The sequence below is a fragment of the Staurois parvus genome, unplaced genomic scaffold (assembly GCF_062004578.1).
Source record: "Staurois parvus isolate SC_StPar_1 unplaced genomic scaffold, SC_StPar_1.0 ptg000136l, whole genome shotgun sequence".
NCBI lineage: Eukaryota > Metazoa > Chordata > Amphibia > Anura > Ranidae > Staurois > Staurois parvus.
The window spans coordinates 12,951,769-12,970,369 of record NW_028317932.1 but is presented as its reverse complement, the minus strand read 5'-3'; the positions used below and the strand labels follow the sequence as shown (position 1 = coordinate 12,970,369).

Genomic DNA, 18,601 nt, shown 5'->3' with positions numbered 1-18,601 from the left:
AGGGAGGGGGAGCGGGTACCTGAACTTGACAGGTACCCACTCCCACTTCGGCAGAATTGTCCTTCCCTCTTCTTCCCACGTCGGCTTCTGTGACAGCCGGGTGCCCACTGCGCATGCTCGAGAAGCGCTGCGCTTTCTGAATGGCCCGGTGCCTTCTGGGACCTGTCATGTGTCTCAGAAGACACCGGACCATTCACAAAGTGCAGCGCTTCTCGTGCATGCACAGTGGGCACACGGCTGTCACACAAGCCGGTGCAGGAAGACTGTACAGCGCTGGAGCGAGGAACAGGTAAGGTCCTTCAGGAGAGAAGAGCTGAGTGGCCGGCCCGATATTCTGACATGGTGGAGGCAGAAATACCGGACCGGCCGCTTTATATTCGCTCCATAAGATGCACTGACATTTTCCCCCCTTTTTTGGGGGGGAAAAAGTGCGTCTTATGGAGCGAAAAATACGGTAGTTACCTTGTAAAGCAGAACTAAAGACTAATGTTAAATAAGTGTGAACAGGCCGGCTTGTTATTGCAGGAAAGACATACAATAATTCTTACCTGCCTGTTCATAATTCTGTGCAGAATGAACAAGGTGCAGCTCATGCACAGCTCCATCTACAGAAACAGCTGCTGATTCAATTGTACAATTGCTGCCTTGGTACATGGCCCCATTACCCCTAAAGTGCAATTTTTAGCCCTGGATAGGGTTCATTCAATCCAAGGAGTGGTGACCTTAATAAGTCTCTCTTACAAAGAGAACGTAGATGGATTTTTAACTTAAAACGCCACTACACCCCACACTACAACTCTCAATTTTGGACCTTTTCTTTAGGGCTTCTCTTCAAGGGGATGTGAACTAGGCCTCTAGGTAGGACCTATTGTTGCTAGTATATAATTGTGTTTTTCACCACATTGTTTGATTTATTTCTCCTTGATGTGTCTTTTGCCGTTTTGTTATTTTCTGTTTTCTATCAGCAGTGATATTGATCATGCCCAATAGCAGACCTTCGAACTCTTCCTTTATGCTCACTATACAAACACGTATTATCTTTTACAAATTGTATATATATGCTGTAGTATTCATATGCCATGTAAGGCAATATGTATCTCATCTATGAATAACTGTTGTAATGTGGGGCTGCATCTCTGCCTTGTGTCTCCTGGACTCCGCTGGATTTGTCTTTTTTTTTTTGTTTTGTTTTAACGCATTTTATTTTTGTTTCACTTTGTTCTTCTTTTGTTTTGTTTCTGGTCCTCTCTTCCACTTGGCGCGTGTGGGCTCCCCTTTTTGCTCCCCCCGTTGGGGTGCAGTGGGAACCCATCGGTGGTGGGTGGGACCAGGGGCATTCCCTCGGTCGTGCTCTTTGGCCCCTTTCTCCCACTGCGGCATACACTCCCTCCCTGAGTGTGTTGGCCCTCTGACGTGCGCCAATGCCGTGGCGATGTGTGACATCATCCCGTCCTAATCGCCGCACACCACCGACGTCAGGGGATCCCAGCATGGATGCTGCCATTTGACTGTTTATTAGCAGGCATCGTCCTTTTTTTTCCCCCACATGACATTGATTGGCTTACACGAGCTGCCATATTTATTGAGGATACTCCCCTACATACTTTCCTTTCTGGCATATGATCACCTAGGTAAATCTACCATACTTCCCCCGGAACTGGCAAGCCCCTTTGGCATTCATTAACAATCTCGCAGGCTTTCTAGATTTTCTCTTATTTCATTTACGTTGGCCTCATGCAATAAGTGTTTTTGACCATCATAGATTATTCACCCCTTCTCTATTCTTTTTTTGTGACCAGCAAGTATGCAGTAGAGCAGCTTTACTCCTGCATTGTACATTTTTATGTACTTTTCTTGTAACTCTACAGACATTCGAATGCACCTTGTGGGGTTTTCAGGGATCCTTGTGGCAGTTGGACGGACTTTTTGGGGTCACGGCCTTGAGGCTTCCTGTCGGCGCTGGCAGATTTCAGCCTCATAAGATCTACCCTGGGTTATCCTCATGTGTAATGTTACGTATACTGATCATGTAAGTGTAGACTAAAACTTATTTTTCGGCACCATTATATATATTTGCTGGGTTTTTTTGGATTGTTCTTATAGGATTGCTTTTGTCAATATATGATTGATTTTTGTGTGTTACATTTTAGAGTTGATGTTCCCAGTCCTTCCCCCCTGAAGAAGGGCTTACTCTCCAAAACATGTAGGGTTTTGGGATCTATTGAAGAATACACCCTTACTGACCAAGCTATGTTCCATGATTGGCAGTTTTTGTATGGTGTATATTTATGTTTATTTGGGTACAGCTAGCATGTTATGTCAGCTAAGCTTCATATTCTACTATATATAAAGATCAGAATATTTTATTGGTCTATTTTATTGTGTTCGTTCCATGTGTATGCAATAAAGAATGACAAGTTTTAGATGATACACTCCATTGTACTTCTGTCTAAAAGTTCCAGGGGGGCTATGGGATCTAGTTTTGCATTCATTAAAAGACATATGGTTCCACTACTACAGGTTTTAAGTCTCTATGCCATCACTAAAAATGTCCTCATCACAGCTCATGTTTTGGGACAACCTAAAGTGGATACATCATATATCAACATCCATGTGAATCAAACAGGCCTATACCAAAGTTGTCAGTTTATATCTACATTATTAGGGGAAAAAAAAAAAAAAAAAAAAAGGACACAGAGTGCAGCTCGGGAGCAAACCCTTACAAGTGCCCCCATAGCAAGCGGCTTGATATGAGGGAACTCTGCAGGAGCCAGAAGCACTGGTGGTTGACCCGAGAAGGGGAGGATCGGGGCTGCTCTATGCAAGACCATTACACAGGTATGTATCACACAACTGTCATTTTAAATAAAATAAAACATTTTAGGTTTAGAATCATTTTAATATTATATTTGTTCTGCTGAAGCATTACAGTACAGGTTGCCCAAAAGCAAAAAATAGACCACAACAATGTAAATAAATTAAGTTACTCACAAGAGGCTTCCATCCTTGTCTGATTGTGTCTCTCTGGAATGATCCTGGGAGGACAGAGTAGAAAACCGATTTTGGTTAGAGAAGGATCCTGCAGAGGAGCCTGAATTGTATGGTCTGCTTCTGTTATCATGGGAATCAGAATGCGGTGCATAGGATGTCTGGCTGTTATCCCTGGTCCATGTTGTAGACTTGGAAAAATTAGAAGGCTGTACATATCTCTGGTTGGATGATGTCCATGTTCTAGAACCAGCTTAAAAATAAACAAATAATTATATATATTGTATAATAATAATATTATACACACACACACTATATTGCCAAAAGTATTGGGACGCCTGCCTTTACACACACGAACTTTAATGGCATCCCAGTCTTGAAAGATGCTCTTTCGGGTTGAGGTCAGGACTCTGTGCAGGCCAGTCAAGTTCCTCCACCCCAAACTTGCTCATCCATGTCTTTATGGACCTTGCTTTGTGCACTGGTGTGTATGTCATGATGGAACAGGAAGGGGCCATCTCCAAACTGTTCCCACAAAGTTGGGAGCATTAAATTGTCCAAAATGTCTTGGTATGCTGATGCCTGAAGAGTTCCCTTCACAGGAACTAACGGGCCAAGCCCAACCACTGAAAAACAGCCCCACACCATATTCCCTTCTCCACCGAAAACTTTACACTTGGCACAATACAACCAGGCAAGTACCATTCTCCTGGCAACCTCTAAACCCAGACATGTCCATTGCATTGCCAGACAGTGAAGCATGATTTGCCACTCCAGAGAACATGTCTCTATTGCTTGAGTCCAGTGGTGGCAATGCTTTGCATTGCACTTGGTGATGTAAGGCTTGGATGCAGCTGCTGAGCCATGGAAACCCATTCCATGAAGCTCTCTATGCACTGTTGTGCTAATCTGAAGGCCACATGAAGTTTGGAGGTTTTTAGCTATTGACTCTGCAGACAGTTGGCGACATCTGCGCACTGTGCGCTTCAGCATGCGCTGACCCACTCTGTCATGTTACGTGGTCTACCCCTTCGTGGCTGAATTACGGTTGTTCCCAGGTGCTTCCACTTTGTTAGAATACCACTTTTGTTTCTCTTCTTCCTCTCCTTCCCCTCCTTACGATACCCCCTCCATATTTCCGCTCTAAGGGGTCGGTAGAAATTTACTGAGTCAATTGGTTAGAGAGAGGGTAACTGGGGATGTTGAGGGAAGGGAGAGCCGTTCATGGGCAACCTCAAAATTTTAATTCAAAGGTGGGAATAGGCCCACAAATGATTAGTAGGCATTTTACAAGCCTAAAAATGGGAGGGAGAAAAAATGGGAGGGGGATGGGCGGGAGGTGGGAGGGGATAGATGGGAAGAGGGGTGGGAAGGGAAGCTGGAAGGGAGGTGGTGTGGGTGGGGCTTTAGGGACAACACTCTGCATGATAGAAGGAGGTATAAAAGCAGTGATACAAGAAGTATGGAAGATTTACGGTTTATAACATATAATGTAAAGGGGTTGAATTGCCCTGGGAAGAGATTTAAGCTATTCAAAGTTGCAGCATAGAGAAGCTTCGGTGGCTTTTTTGCAGGAGACACATCTTAAGATTAATTAAAATATTAAGTTGTATTCTAGAAATTACCCAACATGGTTTTATTCAGATTCCCCAATTAAGAGAGCTAAGGGAGTAGCAATAGGGTTTGCAAAAAACATAAGGTTGGAGATAGAAGTAGATCCTGAGGGGAGATTTTTGTTTTTGAAAGGTAGATTGCAAGAGCAGGAATGTACAATCGCGTTTATTTCCCAAATAAGAGACCGGAGGTATATTTGAAAGGTGTTGTGAGAAAACTGATGGCCTTCGAGACGCTTGATAGTGACAGGGGACTTGAATTTTTGTATGGATACACAAATGGATACGACCTCTTCTGTGCAGCGAGAGGGAGGTAGGTCTCTGAGAACTTTATAGAAGGTGATACATGAGTGCCAACTGGTGGATATTTGGAGAATAATACATGGAAAAGAGAGAGACTATACCTTCTTCTCTAATGCACACGAGATGTATTTGAGATTGGACTATATATTGGTAGATCATCAACTTATAGAGATGGTGGATAAAGTAGAAATAGAGGCAATGTCTCTCTCAGACCATGCCCCTGTTACATTGAAATTATGGTGGGGGAGACGATGGACAGGTGGTATAGGATGGAAGTTGAATGAGGCTCTTCTCCTGGATCAGGAGATTGATCAGAAGATTAGAGAAGAGATTGAAAGATTTTTTCAGGAGAACGAGACAGGGGAAGTGTAGGTGGCTACAGTATGGGAGTCCCATAAGGCCTACATAAGAGGTATATTGATCGCGTCCAGGGCAAAAAAGAAAAGGGAAAGAAGAGAGAAACTTACTGGGCTGTTAAAATAAATATTTTACCTGGAGCAGATACATAAAAATAGAACAAAAGAGACAAGACAGAAGGTAATAAAAAAGAAAGAAGAACTAGGGATATTGATGGAGGAGAAGAAGAGAAGAGTTTTTAATAGAGTTGCAAGTGAGAGGTATAGATGGGGAGATAGACCAGGAAAATATTTAATGAGAGCCTTGAGGAAAAAGAAAAACAGGAATTATATAGAAAAAATAAGAAACCCCAAGGGAGAAACGGTTTATTCTACTAAAGAGATCGTCAAGGTGTTTAAAGAATATTATAGTAAGTTGTATAATATTACTTCCCAGGATTCAGTAAATAAAAGTGGAAATGAGAATAGAGAAAAAAAGAAAGGTATATTTAAAAAATGCAGGACTACCGAAGTTAAGTGAAGATCAACTGAATTCCCTTGATTTAGAAATTACGCAGGAGGAAATAAAAATAGCATTAAAAAGTACCATGATGGGGAAAAGCCCAGGCCCAGATGGTTATACTGTGAGGTACTATAAAAAATATAGTGACTTGTTAATACCTAAACTGAAGAAATATATGAACGCCCTGGGTGGGGAGATGGAGATGAGGTGGGAATATTTACAGGCCCATGTGGTGCTTATTCAAAAGGAAGGGAAGGATGTTTCTCAGTGCTCTAGCTATAGACCAATATCACTTTTGAACATAGACACTAAGTTATATGCAAAGGTTTTCGCAAATAGGCTGAAAGATTTAATGCCAAAATGGATCCAGGGGGACAAGGTGGGATTTGTACCAGGGAGGGAGGGTAGAGACAATGGGTTGAGAACTTTGTTGCTTATCCAGAAAGCTAGAAAGGAGAAAACTCCGGTAGTGGTGCTTTCGATCGATGCTGAAAAGGCATTTGATAAGAGTAGATTGGAGCTTTATGATGGACACTCTGGAGACTCTAGGACTGGGAGTTAGAATGAGAGAGTGGATAGGAAAATTGTATAGAGAGCCCTCCACGGTTATCTTGGTTAACGGTGAGAGGTCGGAACCTATTGGTATGTCAAATGGAACAAGACAGGGATGTCCACTGTCCCCATTGTTGTATGTATTATCATTGGAACCTTTACTGGCAACAATTAGGAAGAATATGGACATAAAAGGAATACAGATAGGAGGAACTGAACATAAAGTAGCAGCCTTTGCGGATGACCTGTTGTTCTATGTGGGAAATCCTAGGATAACACTCCCAAATTTAAGGAAGAGCCTAAAGGATTATGGGGAGCTATCAAATCTGAAAATCAACCCAACAAAAACTGAGATCTTAAAATGTAAATCTTCCAAATAGTGAAAAAGAAAAGATACAAAAAGAATTCCCTTTTATATGGAAAGATAGAGAGATAAAATATCTAGGGGTTAAACTTACTGCTTCATATACGAACTTGTATAATCAAATTATATCTCACTTTTAAATGAGATCAAGTAGGAATTAAGGAAATTGAGAAGAGGTAATCCGTCTTGGATAGGGCGTATAAATCTGATAAAAATGGTAATTGTACCTAAAATCCTGTATAAATTCCAGATGATTCCAGTTAAACTTCCGGAGGTTTTTTTCAAGGTAATTAAAAAGATATTAACAAGATACGTATGAAAAAATACAAAAACCTAAAATATCTTATGATTTGTTGAGTAGAAATAAAGAGAAGGGAGGATTGGGAGTGCCAGATATTAAGAGGTATTATAGAGCAGCAGTTCTAGCAAGATTTAAAAAAAAAAAAAAAAAAAGGAACCTTCTATGGCCCTGTCCAGCTCTCCTAGAGTCCTCCATGCTCTTGAGATTGTGCTGGGAGACACAACAAACATTCTGGCAATGGCACGTATTGAGGGGCCACCCTGGAGGAGTTGGACTACGTGTCCAAACTCTGTAGGGTCAAGGTAGTGCTTCATGCGACCAGTAGTTGCACTGACCCTAGCCAAATACAAAACAGTCAGAAAAGATGAGTAGGGATAAAATGTCAGTGGCCTCCACCTGTAAAACCATTCCTGTTTTGGGGGTTGTCTCATTGTTACCCATCTAGTGCAACTGTTAATTTCATTAACACCAAAGCAGCTGAAACTGATTAACAACCCCCTCTGCTACTTAACTGACCAGATCAATATCCCAGGAGTTTGACTTTATGCTATGATTAAAAAGTGTTCCTTTCATTTTTTTTTTTTTTTTAATATATACATACACACACACATTTTATATATATATATATATATATATATATATATATATATATACATACACACACACACACTCACTGGCCGCTTTATTAGGTATACCTTGCAAGAAAATATACCTTGCAAAATTACACCACCAGTCTGAACCGTTGATAGAAGGCAGGATGGATCCATGCTTTAATGTTATTTACATAAAATTCCGACCCTACCATCTGAATGTCGCAGCAACCAGTCTGCCCATTCTCTGCTGACATCAACAAGGCATTTTCGTCCAAACAACTGCTGCTCACTGGAGATTGTATCTTTTTCAGACCATTCTCTGTAAACTTTAGAGATGGGACTAAATCGGGGCCCCATTCTACTTGTCCCTCATGACAATCTACTTGGCCAGAGTAAAAAAAAAAAAAATTTAACCAAAACCGTATTTAAATCGGAGGTGATTTTAGGAATGTCGGGGGCTTTTAAAAACAAAAGAGGCTTTATGGTGACTTCATTGTGTAATATTTTTAACATTGCGCCGTTTATGTCCTACTCCACTCCCTGCCTGTCTCCAGCACTGCACCCGGGGACTAGCAGAGAGGAGAGAGGCCTTGCAGTTTAAGGAGCATCGATTGGCTTCTCGTCAGGAAAGGGGAGTGTCGGGCTTATTTTTTATCCCTTTCTCTGCAAGAGCCATTTTTACGTTTCTTGCATATGTTTAAAAAATAATTTTAGGCCTGAAGATTACATAAAACCCCCAAACATTACATATTTTCTGAAAGCAGAGACCCTAGAGAATAAAGTAGCGGTAGTTCCAATTTTTTATGCCGCATGACATTACCGCAAAATTTCAGTACAAAATTCAAATTAATTTTAGGGCACACAAAAGCAATAAATTGCCATTTTTTTGTAAAATATACAAAAGATGAGGTTGCAGCGAGTAAATAGATATCCAACTTGTCAAACCTTAAATTTGTACACGCTCGTGAAATGGCAACGAACTTCAGTACGCTATATTTTTTATAGGTTGACACTTTTAAAGCTCCTTATAGGTCACCAGTTTAGCATTACAGAGGAGGTCTGGTGCTAGAATTATTGCTCCCATTCTGACGTATGCAGCGATATGCAACGTGTGTATCGCAATCGACGGTTTCATGAGTATGCGCCCCAGCGTGTGCTTTTACATTTGTACGTGCATATGTGTGGGGGTGGAGGCACAAATTATTTTTTTTGGGGGGGGGGGGGGGAGGGGAGGGAGAGAGAATGATATGTGCTTGGGTGTAACTTTCATTTTTTACAATGAAAGAAATAAAAACAAACTTTTTTTTTTATCACATAGGAGACAAAGTCCCCTATGTGATGATTTTTGCCAACAGGTGCTCATTGTGACGTCCAAGGTTTAAAAGACGCTGACTGTCTCCCCTCTGCTCCACTGGGGATTGCATTACAATCTCTCAACGGGGACCTGGAAGGGACATCATAAGGTCACTTTCGGGTCACCACAAGGGGAGGGGAGTGGATTTGTCCGCTCTTATCCCTCCGCTCTAGCCGATGGAGAGCCGGTCCTGCAGATGGGAAAGCGGAGTCTGGGAGACCTCACGCCGTGGGGGAGGAGAGGCTGGCACTGTGTGAAGCAATCGGTGGCAGCGCTACCACCGATTGCTTCACCTGACAGGTGAGCCCTGCTGCTTTGCCGCAGCAGGGCTAAAGGTAGAAACTACCTATGAACTAAAAGGTGCAGCGCTAAAATTAAATTATGTCCGTTGAAATAGGTATAAATTAATATATCATAAAATAAAGATAAAATGTTCATAAAGTGACAGTTCGTGCTAGGGTGCCAATCACAGCTGTAGATTACTTCAATATTCAGTGATGTGCACAAAAGTGTGGTAAAAATACGCACTCACCAGATGCGTATTATAAATACGCATGTATTATGTATAATCAGAGGTCACCTTTAAGGATGGATGGGGTAAGCTGGGTACAGAATCTCCTCCCTCTGGATGGTGTACAGCCCAACGGATACTCAAGGAACTAATCCTGCCAGAGGTCCCCTTTAAAAATGGATGGGTGTTTGCAGCCCGAGATGGAAACTCCTTCCTCTGGGTCCTGTGGGATGCTGCAGCTAACATCCAGGGTGGGCTCTGAGTCCTCTGGTCAGGTTGTCATCCGTTCAGGTTGCCTGCACCTCTTGAGCCCCCTAGTTGGGTCTCATCTGTGTCCTCTTGTGCCCCTACACCTCCTCTCTGGTTGGATCAGCCACTGTCCTGTGTCACTGAAAAGCTCTGGTCCACTGGGTCCGCTCTGGAGTAACTGCAGTTTGCTCTCTTTTTTTTTTACTTTTTTTTTCATCACATAGGAGACAAAGTCCCCTAAGAGATTATTTTTGGTGACAGGTTCTCATTGAGACATCTAAGGTTTAAAACACGCTGGATGTCTCCCCTCTGCTCCACTGGGGATTGCATTACAATCTCTCACTGGGGACAAGGAAGAGACATCAAAACGTCACTTCCGGGTCAGCACAAGAAGGGGAGGGGAGTGGATTTGTCCGCTCTTCTCTCTCCCCTCTAGCCGACGGAGAGCCGGGCCCGCAGATGGGCAAGCGGAGTCCGGGAGACCTTAAGCCGGGGGCGAGGAGAGGCTGGCACCGTCTGAAGTAATCGGCGGCAGCGCTACCACCGATAGTTTCACCTGGCAGGTGAGCCCTGCTGCTTGGCCGCAGCAGTGATAAAGGTAGAAAGAAACTACCTGCCCGGCGCCCGGAACTACATGTCCCGGGCGTCGGGCGATAGGAATCCAACTTCCCTGGTGTGTGTGTGTGTAATACAAATGTGTGTGTGTATATATATATATATATATATATATATATATATATATATATATATATATATACACACACACACACACACACACACACACACACACACACATACATACACACACACACAAACACATGGGGTGTTCAGGTCAAATTGGGACTTTTAATTTTACAGGTATAAAAAGACAGCAGACAACAGTGTTAGTGTGCGCATGGAACAGCGTGTGGTGAAGAGGTTTCTTTTGGAAGGCGGCGTAAAATCTGCAGATATCTACAGAAGACTTCAAGCACAGTACAGTGATGAGACGCTCAGCCACAGAAAGACATCTGAATGGTGTAAACATTTCAAAGATGGCCGTAATTCCATCAGTGACGATCCCAGCCATGATGGTGCCCAGCCCACACCAGTCATTCCTGTGAACATTCAGCAAGTGGAACGCCTGATGCTGGATAATCGTCGCACAACTGGTCATGAGATTGCACAAGAGATGAACACAATCATGAAAAAATGAAGCAGGCTGTCCTAGGACGGTTCAGCATTTTAGGCATTAGTTAAATGCTGGGATAAGTCTATAAATGTAGAAGGGGAGTATGTTGAAAAATAAATGCAGTTTCCACTCCTTGAAATTTGTTCTTTTATTATATAAACTCAAAAGTCCCCATTTGAATTGAATGCCCCTTGTAGATATATTTTTTGTATTAAACCTGTGACCAAAATTAAGAATTTTGAGCAAAGCATGCATTGGGTTCCTCTATAGTCATACAGAATTACAAAACCATACGCAAGTACATCCTTAGGTTGTCAACTCCATAGTACTCCATAGGTGGTTTTTGGAGCCCAAAACAAGTAGATTTTTACAGCACCCGACCTCAACAGCGTGCCCAAGAAACACTAAAGCATCCCCTAGCACCAAAAATATCTCTGCCACCTTCTTGCAAAAATGAAAACATGGACAGCCTTAAAAAAAAAAAAAAAAGGAATACTTTACTATCTAGTGCAGGGGTGGGCAAACTTTTTGACTTGAGGGCCGCAATGGGTTCATATATTGGACCCGGGGGCCGGACCAAGAGTAGATGAATGATGTGTATGTGTCATCCATATTAAGTATAGTAATATTCCCCCATAGTAAGCATAGTAATTAATCCCCCATATAGTAATTCATCCCCCCTATAGTAATTCATCCCCCCTATAGTAATTCATCCCCCCTATAGTAATTCATCCCCCATATAGTAATTCATCCCCCATATTAATTCCCCCCTGTGTCAATTCACTTACCTTTGCTCCGCGCGTTCCTCTCGCCGTGTTCCGGTGTAGCATGAAAATCTGTCTCCTATGAGGATCTGTCCCCCTCGATGTATCTGCGCATGTGCCAGTTTCAGGCATTAGCAGCCGATCTCCGGCACATGCGCAGATACGTCGAGGGGGACAGATCCCCCTCGACGTATCTGCGCATGTTCAGGGCGGACTGTGAGAGGAGCCTAGCGGGAGCCTAGCTCCGCAGGCCGGATTAAAAGGCCCGCGGGCCGTAGTTTGCCCATTGCTGATCTAGTGGATGGCGAGTTACTAGGTATCCTGTTATCGTTTTTATTTCCAGGTGTGTCGGATACCCCACCCCACTACATTGCTACAGAACACAATAGGTATGTTAGTGGCCATCGAGAGGAAGCACCCGGCAAAGAACACTAACCTCCCAAGTGTGTTGGATAGCAGAGCGCTGGTATCTCTTAAAGTAAATGTAAACCCCAACAGTGAACCTTTGGTCTGTGAAATATATCATGGAAGGTGCTTTGTTATATCTGTTTGATAGGAATAAAAATACCTCTTGATTCTGCCAGTTTTGTGAGCCGTTATCTTCCTGTGCACAAAGATCAGCTATGGAGAAGGGGGATGGGCCTGAATGTTTTCCACTTGCCTACCAGGCACGTTTATCCCCTTCTTGCCCAGACCAATTTTCAGCTTTCAGCGCTCTCATACTTTGAATGATAATTGCGCGATCATGCAACACTGTACCCAAACCAAATTTTTATAATTTTTTTGAGACAAATAGAGTTTTCTTTTGGCGGAATTTAACCGCCACTGGGTTTTTTATTTTTTGCTAAACAAAAAAAAGACCAAAAATTTTGAAAGAAAAGTTTTTTTTAGTTTCTGTTATAATGTTTTGTAAATACGTAATTTTTCTCCTTCACTGATGGGCACCGAAAGGCTACACTGATGGAGTCACTGATAGCCACTCATTGCCAGTACACATGGGCACGGATGGGCACTATTGGCAGCACTGATGAGGCTACACCAGCAATGGGCAAACTACAGCCCGCGGGCCGTATACGGCCCGGCAGACCCTTTAATCCGGCCCGCGGAGCGTGGCAAACATTGCCTGTCAGGATGTGTGTAGGCGGGGCAGCAGGGGAGCTAGGCTCCTCTCACAGTCCGCCCTGAAGACCGGAACGGCGCGGGAACACGGCAAGAGGAACGCGCGGAGCAAAGGTAAGTGAATTGACACAATATGGGGAATGAATTACTATATGGGGGAATGAATTACTATGGGGGATGAATTACTATAGGGGGGATGAATTACTATAGGGGGGATGAATTACTATAGGGGGGATGAATTACTATAGGGGGGATGATTTACTATAGGGGGGATGATTTACTATAGGGGGGATGATTTACTATATGGGGGATGATTTACTATATGGGGGATGAATTACTATATGGGGGATGAATTACTATATGGGGGATGAATTACTATGCTTACTATGGGGGAATATTACTATACTTACTATGGATGACACATACACATCATTCATCTACTCTTGGTCTGGCCCCCGGGTCCAATATATGAACCTATTGCGGCCCTCAAGTCAAAAAGTTTGCCCACCCCTGGGCTACACTGATCACCAGGATACTAATGATCAGTGCCCTGATGATCAGTGCAGATCTCCCCCTGCAAAATGCCACTTGCCAGCTCTCCCTGACGTGCTGTCAGCATCAAGAGAGGACTGCCGATAACTGGCATTTCCTATTTACCCTGTGATCAACTGTGATTGGACACAGCTGGTCAGATGGTATAAGAGGCTGTGATTGACCCGTTCCTTATTCATGTGATCAGCCATGTCCACAGGACACAGCGATCTCAGATGGCACGTGGGGGGTGTGGTTCTGGGAGGACGTCCTCCCAGAACTAGCCGACTATGCTTTAGCCGTCTTTTGGCTATAGCGCGGTCGGGAACTGGTTAAAGATTCACTATCAGCCCCACAGGTAAGTATTCAAAAAACAATTACATTCCCGGTAGCTGGGAATCATAACTGTCACATTCGCTTGTGATCGCAACCAAACTGTCAAACCATCAACCGATTGGAGTCATAACTGATCACATGTGCGGCACCATGGCAGTTACAAACCAAACAGAAGCCAATATGGCAGCCTCCTTGGCTGTTAGGCCTCATGCACACTGTATGCTACTAACACATTTCTCTCCTATAGAAGTTTAGTAACAGAAAAAAAACGTGGCAAAATCCTGCACTTTACATGCGTGTTAATGGGAGTTCATGCACCTGCACAGACACAACCGCTGCTCTCAAACTGGCAGCACTGTCTGCATGCAGGGCTCTGCACCTTCATGGCTGTCAAACTGGGAGCTGTGACTGCCTGAGCATCCCTGTGCCGGCACACATGGCCCTTGCATGGGTATACATTGTAATACACCCGTGAGAAAGTCAAGAATACTCACCTATCCTCCAAGAATCCGATGTCGGCCTCTTCTTCTGGGTACCAGTCTCCGGCTGTCTTGATTGGACAGAGCAGGATGATGTCACCCCTACGCATGTGTAGGAGTCCTCCATCCCTGCGCACACATGCACTGTACTGGACATGTAATTGGAGCTGTGCATGCGCTGCACCAGGTTCATTCTGCACAGAATTATGAACAGGCAGGTAAGAATTATTGTATGTCTTTCCTGCAATACCAAGCCGGCCTGTTCACACTTATTTAACCACTTGCCCTCCAGAGGATTTACCCCCCTTAATGACCAGGCCTCTTTTTGCTACTCGGCGCTGCACTAATTCAACTGATAACGGTCATGCAATGCTGCACCCAAATGAAATTGACATCCTTTTTTTCACACAAATAGAGCTTTCTTTCGGTGGTATTTGATCACCTGTGCGCTTTTTATTTTTCACGCTATAAACAAAAAGACCAAAAATTTTGAAGAAAAACAATATTTTTTACTTTTGGCTATAAAAAATATATAGTAAACTCAAAGTTAGTTATAAATTTAGGCCAAATTTGATTGCTTTGTGTGAAAGTTATAGCGTCTACAAACTATGGTATAGATACTGCAATTTACGCCATTTTTTGCTATACAGCGCTGCACTAGTTTAACGGACAATTGCACGGTCATGCAATACGGTACATAAATGAAATTGATGTCCTTTTTTTCACACAAATAGAGCTTTCTTTTGGTGGTATTTGATCACCTGTACGCTTTTTATTTTTGTATAAACAAAAAAATTTCTGAAAATTTTTTTTTTTTTTAAAAAACGATATTTTCTCCTTTCGGTCATAACAAATATCCAAAAAAACTAAAATTTTGCCAAAAACTTTGGCCAAAATGTATTTTGCTACATGTTTTTGGTTAAAAAAATCCCAATAACGTCTACAAACTATGGTATAGATAATGTTATTTACACAGCTTTTACTTTCTGACTGCCCATCACATTTCTTGAGGTGCTAAAATACCAGGACAGTACAAACACCCCCAAATGACCCCTTTTTGGAAAGTAGACATCCTAAGCTATCTGCTGAGCGGCATATTGAGTCCATGGAAGATTTATTTTTTTCCCCACAAGTTTCTGGAAAACTTTTTTTTTTTTTTTTTTACATAAAGTTGTCGGTTAAATGATTTACTTCTCGCACAAGCCATGGGTATATGTGGAATTACACCCCAAAATACATTCTGCTACTTCTACTGAGTATGGGGATACCACATATGTGAGACTTTTTGGGAGCCTAGCCACATACAGGAGCCTGAAATCCAATAACCACTTTGAAAGCCTGAAGGTGCGTAACTTCCTCATTTCACTTCCTCACTACCTATCACAGTTTCGGAGGCCCTGAAATGTCAGGATAGCACCAACCCCCCCCCCCCCCCCCCCCAAGTGATCTACTTTTGGAAATCAGACACCCTGAGGAATTTAAAAAGAGGCATGGTGAGTATTTTGCATTTCCGGTTAGGGGGTGTGGGTGCAGCTCGTTGTTTGCGGCCTCGGCTGTCAATCACCGAATCCCAGCCTGTGATTACTCACCAGCACCAGGTGATCAAGGAGGATTACCAACAGAGAGAGAGAACTGTAAGTACATAATACAGTTCTATCCCCTGTCAGCTCCTGCACACTGCTATGCAAGGCTTTGCATAGCAGAGCCATGCAAGGCAGTGTGCTTACAGTGAAGCACACACACAGCACACTTAGTATAACAGTTAACCCCTTCCTGCCCAGTGCCATTAGTACAGTATCAGTGCTTTTTATTAGCACTGATCACAGTATTGGTGTCACTGGGGATGTAAGTGACACCAAGTCAGTACCCCCCCCCCCCCAAGTATCAGAATTGTATGCCGAATTTTCCGTTTTGGCACCGGATTTTTTATTTCGGCGCAGCACTAGTAACTGAAAGTAAATTTTTTTTGTTTGGATAGGGTAGAGCGGGTGTCGGCAACCCGCGGCTCCAGAGCCGCATGCGGCTCTTTTTTCATCTTTGCTGCGGCTCCGGAGCACACTGCCCACCAGGTGACAGGCAATAGGGTTTCAGTGGCCGGCAAGCCGCGGATCGCAAGCCACATGCGGCTCTTCTATGTGCCGGGCGCCCGCTCCCCTCCCTCCTCTCGGGCGGCCGCCTCAAAAGTCAGGACTCTTTTAATCCAGCCCGCGGAGCGTGGAACATTAGCTGTCAGGATGTAGGCGGGGCAGCCAGGATGTAGGCGGGGCAGCGTAACGAACTCCTCTCACAGTCCGCCCTGAAGACCGGAACACAGCGCGGGAACACAGCGAGAGGACCGCGCGGAGCAAAGGTAAGTGAATTGAGACAATATGGGGAATTAATTACTATAGGGGGGATGAATTACTATGGGGGATGAATTACTATATGGGGGATGAATTACTATATGGGGGATGAATTACTATGGGGGATGAATTACTATATGGGGGATGAATTACTATATGGGGGATGAATTACTATGGGGGATGAATTACTATAGGGGGGATGAATTACTATAGGGGGGATGAATTACTATAGGGGGGATGAATTACTATAGGGGGGATGAATTACTATAGGGGGGATGAATTACTATATGGGGGATGAATTACTATATGGGGGATGAAGCTAACTGCACGATCCTGTATATAGCATTAAGGTAAGAAACAATATATGCAGTGTCGGATTTGTTTTAAATGTTGCAATGGTTTTGCGGCTCCCAGTCTTTTTTTTCCCTTCGGAAACGGGTCCAAGTGGCTCTTTATGTCTTAAAAGTTGCAGACCCCTGGGGTAGAGGGATTAGAACCCCTGTCAGTATTGCTGTCGGTGCCCCCATTAGGGAGATTCCTCCCCTCTATTTGTCCTGTTTACCTTTGTCACTAAAACTGAAAGTAAAAAAGAAAATCCCAAATTTTGGGTTGTCCCCATAAAACTAAGAGGGGAAATCTTCCAATGGGGGCACTAGTTCTGGTGACAACCAGGGATTTTCTCACTTGAAGGATTTCACTTCCTGTTTTGGCTATGGGACAGGAAGTGAAGGTAAATCTCCCCAATGGGACACAAATGGCAAAAAAACCTGGCAGAGGTTATAACCCTCCCTTATTCTATTGATAATGGGAAAAAAATGTTTTGCCTTTAACTCAATTGATTAATTTTTTTTAATTACTTTAAGTTCTCTGAATCTGCAAACCCATGTACAGTGTATATCCAGCAAAAAACTCTGTTTTGTATGGAGGGAGAAGTATCAGAACTGTTGTCAGGTTATTCCCTGTCACAGAGATTTGCCCTCACTTCCTGTCCTGCTGACTACTCTCATTAGACAGGAAGTGAGGGGAAATCTCTGTGACAGGTAATAACTTGACAACAGTTCTGATACTTCTCCCTCCATACAAAATAGTTTTTTGCTGGATATACACTGTACATGGGTTTGCAGATTCAGAGGGACACAGGGATAAAATCGGACAGCCTGCTCCCCCTAATCTGAAATGTCTGTGCTGCAGAGGCCCCTCCTATCTGGTAATATGTTGTCAGCGGGACAGGAAATGAGAACAAATCTCTGGAATGGAGCCCCCCAGTAGCAATCCATAAGATGATCAATTTCTTTAACCCGTCACACTCTGTGTGGAATTACACTATAAGCTGTGTGCAGGGTGACAACGCAGCTCAGATGGCAGTGCGGGATGGAGAGTGTTGTCACCCCGCTGATGGTAATGGAAGGATGACCAGGTGAGCAATCCTCCATTACAGCAGGACGGTGTGATATCGCCCCCCCCAGCGGAGGACATGCACCGACCCCTCACCTGGAGGCTGCTGGTAGTGGGACCGGCTCTGCTCCTGCCGGCGGCCGCCGCCGCCTCCTCTGGGATGTTCATTCCAGCATCGATCTCCGTACCGGCACCGGCCCTCCAGGAAGTAGCTGCAGATCGCCATCCTGACCACTATCGGCCACTGGAAGCCCCGGGGAACGGTTATTACTGGACAGTGTACGCGGCATGTGAGCGGAGGAAGTGACGTTATGGAGAGGGCGGGGCCGACCGGAGTACAGTGTGCGTTGTCACTGGGAGGACTCAGGCGGGAGAAGTGATGTGTGGTGGAGGGGTCATCAGAGAGAGGAGTGTAGAGAGGGCAGCTACAGGAAGGTGCATTGGGCTGGAATAGGGAGCAATGAGGGGGGTTGGGTTCTGGGAGGAGTGAGGTGCACAGTGAGGGGTCCTGGGAGGACTGAGGTGCAGGGTGAGGTGTCCTGGGAGGAGTGAGGTACAGAGTGAGGGGTCCTGGGAGGAGTGGGGTGTCCTGGGAGGAGTGAGGTACAGAGTGAGGGGTCCTGGGAGGAGTGGGGTTCAAGTGTGGGGGGCAGGGCCGCTGTTAGATATCACGGGGCTGTACATCTACCTGACAGGGCGTCCCCCACCCACCCGAGAAAATACCAAAATTATATTATGGTAAAAATACACTAAAAACTTTATTAACTCCTAGACACTG

At 44.0% G+C, this 18,601-nt stretch overlaps 1 protein-coding gene across 1 annotated transcript in view; it reads right to left on the bottom strand.

Annotated features, from left to right (window-relative positions):
* Positions 1-18,140, bottom strand: part of NUP42 (nucleoporin 42) — a 43,142-nt gene extending 25,002 nt beyond the window's left edge. Inside the window, exons 1-2 of the mRNA XM_089673194.1 lie at positions 17,920-18,140; positions 2,992-3,241 (exon numbers count right to left, since the gene is read on the bottom strand). Of these exons, the coding sequence (XP_089529320.1) occupies positions 2,992-3,241; positions 17,920-18,049 (380 nt within the window). The 5' untranslated portion in view covers positions 18,050-18,140. The remainder of the gene's footprint in view (positions 1-2,991; positions 3,242-17,919) is intronic.
* Positions 18,141-18,601: the final 461 nt, after the last annotated feature.